This window comes from Eurypyga helias, unplaced genomic scaffold (genome assembly GCF_000690775.1).
Source record: "Eurypyga helias isolate BGI_N326 unplaced genomic scaffold, ASM69077v1 Scaffold51582, whole genome shotgun sequence".
NCBI lineage: Eukaryota > Metazoa > Chordata > Aves > Eurypygiformes > Eurypygidae > Eurypyga > Eurypyga helias.
In genome coordinates, this window is record NW_010238916.1 from 2688 (window position 1) to 7002 (window position 4315).

The 4315-nt window shown below is 35.8% G+C and overlaps 1 protein-coding gene across 1 annotated transcript; it reads right to left on the reverse strand.

The window, feature by feature from the left end:
- Window positions 1-244: 244 nt before the first annotated feature.
- On the reverse strand, window positions 245-3230 carry LOC104506863 (focadhesin-like; the record flags this gene model as incomplete). Its single annotated transcript, XM_010147970.1, has 4 exons — window positions 3114-3230; window positions 2608-2709; window positions 1957-2087; window positions 245-371 (listed from the first exon to the last, which is right to left on the reverse strand). Coding segments are annotated over exons 2-4 (282 nt in total), but the record flags the coding sequence as incomplete, so codon positions are not given.
- Between the last annotated feature and the right edge of the window lie 1085 nt (window positions 3231-4315).

Consider the following 4315-nt stretch of genomic DNA (forward strand, 5'->3'; position numbering starts at 1 on the left):
ACACACTGCTGAAGCTGACCTAAAATATCAACCCACGCATCGAAGGGCTGACCTGCTGTACTAGAAGCTCACAGTACAATTTCCCAGGAACAACTAACTCAGATGGGAAGAGAAAAATTACATGCCAGAAAAAAAAATAATCTGCAACAATCTGATATACTCTCAAAAAAAGCCAACTGTGAAAAAAAAGTCTATGATCCACAAGAAAAACACAAAGCACAGGGACAAACCAATTTAATCTTACCTCAGCCTCACAAAGTGCCTGCAGACCCTGTAACGCTATGGCAGCTGGTGACGCTTGATCAGGTTTTGTGCATTCATTTAATACCTGGCAAATTGCAGCCAACATATCTGCTCCATGCTGGTATGGCCTAGGGGGAACAACATGAAGATACACAGCAATATTTACGATACACCTGAGTTCTATTCTATAAACAGAAGTTCATTATGTACTGTTTTCCTTTAAGTGACAACTAAAACCGGGAGGGGGGGAAAAAAAAAAAGATACAAGGAAGGACACGAGTGAGCGCTCTACAGGCTGAGTGACACAGAATTAAATCAGCAGGCATCAGGTTCCAAATAAAAGACTACTAAGAGGTTAATCTAGGGCAGCTTTCATCTAAGGATGTTGCATATGCTGAAAGATTACATCATTCAAGAAGTGACTGAGAAGGAAAAATCAAGATGTGCTAATAAAGACACTAGTCTTTGCTTCTTTATTGAAGCCTTTTCTAAGTACTCACTATGTGTATTGGTGTAAATTCTGTCAGTAAGAGACTTTTAGCCCTCTTACATTACATAGGAACATTTTCCAAAATTTTCTGCTGCTGCAATGTCATTCACCTCTCCTCCAAAGACTGCATGGGCTGCTTGCTTGCTCTGCTGGCTTTTAGTAACCATTCGGTTTTATTAGGCAGTGAGGGGTGAGGTGTTAACTCCTGATTCTCATACTGTTGCTGTAAGAACTTGGGATAAATAGCGCCTGGCTAAGCAATTTATATGCATGGGACACTCAGGCTTCCTCTATCTGCTCTTTCTTCCAAAGAATTTTTAATGCACGAAGAACATGCATACACCTGAACTCATAACTACACCACTTATTTGGCAAAAAGTATATTACAGCTGCATTGGGATTTATCTCTTCCTGTTCAGTATTTAAATTTTTTTGTTTTAATTTCTTGAATAATGCTATTTACAAGATTAAAGAAGGTTGAAGAGGTAAAGGATATTGTCTTTAAGAATTTCTTTTTAGTTGATGATTGAAGGATACATGAGTCTTCCCAGCTATTAGCAACTGACCTTCAAGAAAGAAAGTGAAAGTGGAACACAAAAGATACATGACAAAGAGAAAAGATGGTACTGTGCATATAAAACCAGGAAGTAACTGATAATGTGTTTACAATCAATCTTTACAGGAACTGTAAGTTATTATCAAGTACTGATATTCATGGATTGTTAGAGCTGGAAAGCATCAATATAACACATGGTTAGACTTTTACAACTGTGGTCTATGGTCAGTATCATATCCAACAACTGACCAGTAATTTGCATGTGACAAAACACACTTTTCAGAAAAGCACTCAATCTTTGAATAGTTCAAAAGACAGACTGATCATTAGTTGTTTCTTCTAATGTTTCATCACTCTCTTTTTATAATTTGGAAGTGATATGCTTCAAGTTTCTACTCTGGATCAGTATAGAATGTGTGTTTTATTTCAGGATGAAGACATTTTAACTTTAATATTGTTTATATATGCTTTCTATCAGTTATAATATAAAACAACAAACTTAGCAGCTGCTGAGATTAGCAATGGCTGAGTCAGTATCTCATGCAACTAGAAAAATATATTCCATAATAAATATGACAGAGTAGGCAAAAATAATTAGGTAGCTTTTCTGGAAAAAAAATCCTGTTTTCCTTTCCAAAGTCGTAAGATGGATAACACTTGCACGTACCTCTGCCTACATATATCTCTTACACAAGCAGCTTTAGCAATCAGCTTTTCCCATTGAGAATCTTTGTCAGCAGACAAGGAGGGATTATCGGACATCATCATGAACTTCTGCAATTCTGGGTAAATTCGATCCTAGAAAGGATTTATTTTCAAAATTATCATCACAACCTCAGAAGTTGGCGACAGAATTTTCAAATGCGAGCACTTTCACATGACTCCTAATTTCCGCTTTTATTGCATACTATACTTTGCTTTTCTTCATTATTGCACTCTAATGCAGCATTGAGATCTGACCTTCGCATACCAAATTTCTATTGCTACTTTATGAAGTGAAGCAAATTATTGCCATGTACCTAAGGCCTTGTTCTTACTGCACATTATCAAAAGCAGAAAGCTGTCCTTCAAACAATTTTTTTTCCTTCTAATTCCAGTCTGTGACCTTATGAAATGAAAAGCAGGTTTCATGAAAGACACAGTATTGAAAATCTTCACTAAAACAGAATCAATATAGGCACCGCTTCCATTTACTTTACAGTGATGATAATGAGATAAGAGTATGAGCAATGTTCCAAATTCAATTTCCTTCCTTGGCTAGAGATAACAAAGTTTTTCAACCATGCTCATCTTAGTGACACTACAAGGATTTTCTAACCTGTCTCTCCCATAAAGATGTCATCAGTCGCAAACTAATTGCTCTAAGCTTCGGGGCACTCCCCAGCGTGTGTATGGCACGTAGAATCTGAGCTACACAAACCTGAAAGAAATTTTTTTTACCAAATGTCAGTGTTATTCCTTATATCCAAGAACAAAGACCAATCTACAAATCAGTCTTTTACAACCAAGTACAATAAGGACAGAACTGTACAACTGCAATGTCAGAAGGAAACTGAAGTAACGTTTTGAAAAACTTTAATGCATAACAAGTCCAAATTAACTTATGATCTATGTGTGTAATGGTGATAGAGTGCAGAGAAAGTATAATATGAATTTCACTCTTTAAAGCAAATGCCATCTCCCACCCACAATATCAGAATGTTATGAAGTTCACCAATCAGCTATTTTAAGCAAGCTATGTGTTGCTCAGTCTAAGTAACTTCTGAAAAAGTAAGTGACACTACTGATACAGTTTTTGTTTTACTGAAAATTTTTCATTCTGACCTTGTGTACACCTAGTGTAGGCAATGTGTACAATATATCCTTGTAAAGTGCAGGCTCCAAAGGTCTTCCCAACTTAAATATCACAACTGGGATCAGGTGTGGGACCTAAAATAAAACAAAAGTAGGAAATAAACTTGGAACTAGGTTGCCAACACGGTATCTTATTTAAGACAGTGAACTTGTCAGAACATACTAGAAACTCCTACCTTTTAACTTTTTTTTTCTGGTAATAGGAAAGAAAAAGGAGTATTATAAAGCCTGTAGGACTTACAAGTTATTTCTTTTTAAGGTTTCATCTTAAAAGTACCTTGTTATGCATGTTCAGCTGTAACCAATGCAGCAGTCTAATTTCCACAATAAATTAACTTTTACTTGAAATTCCATTACAGACACACTGAAAGGAACACATAACTGAATATAGTACATTAAAATACATACAAAATCAATGAAAAAACTATTCCAATTCAGTTCTGCCATTACAGAGGAATTCTGATGATGCTACTACATCCCACGAACCTGACATATAATACAATATCGTTCAATGCATTCTTTAATATATAGTACAAAACTTCTGGAGAGCTGCCCCTGTAGTGACCACAAAGGAAAGGAGACTTATTTACCTCCATTCCACTTTTATTTGGGTCAGAAATGCAGTATATTCATAACTGTAGATGCTTCAAGTTCTTTTTTTGTGCACATTCATATCACTATGCTGTAAAATTAAATCTACTTGTGATGGCCTTGTTTCTTTCTCCCCACTTGATTTTATGGATAGTTAAAAGTAATTACACACAACTGGTCTACATTCTGACTTCATACAGCAGCAATGATTTTCATTTAGCCACATGGGTTAGTAGTACATAGATAAAACTTGTGGTAAAAGACACACCATTATATATGAGTCTTCTAACTTTCAGAAAATAATTTTTCTTACATGGCAAACAGGGTATAGAGTTCTTCATTTCACTTTTAGTGTTACCTCTGTAGTTAGTTACCTTTGGAAAAGCTTTCTTTTTTCCCCTCTTTAACTTCAAATTACTGTAACTTCAGAAAACTCATTCAGTAAGATTGGAGCCTTGAAGCAGGAGAAACGTGTAGTAAATCCCATAATGAGCAGAGATAATAGACTGAGTAACTCTCACACCCAATGTTTACAGGATTGGGTCCAATCTTTAATCCAATCTGTTAACTTGGCAATCTTA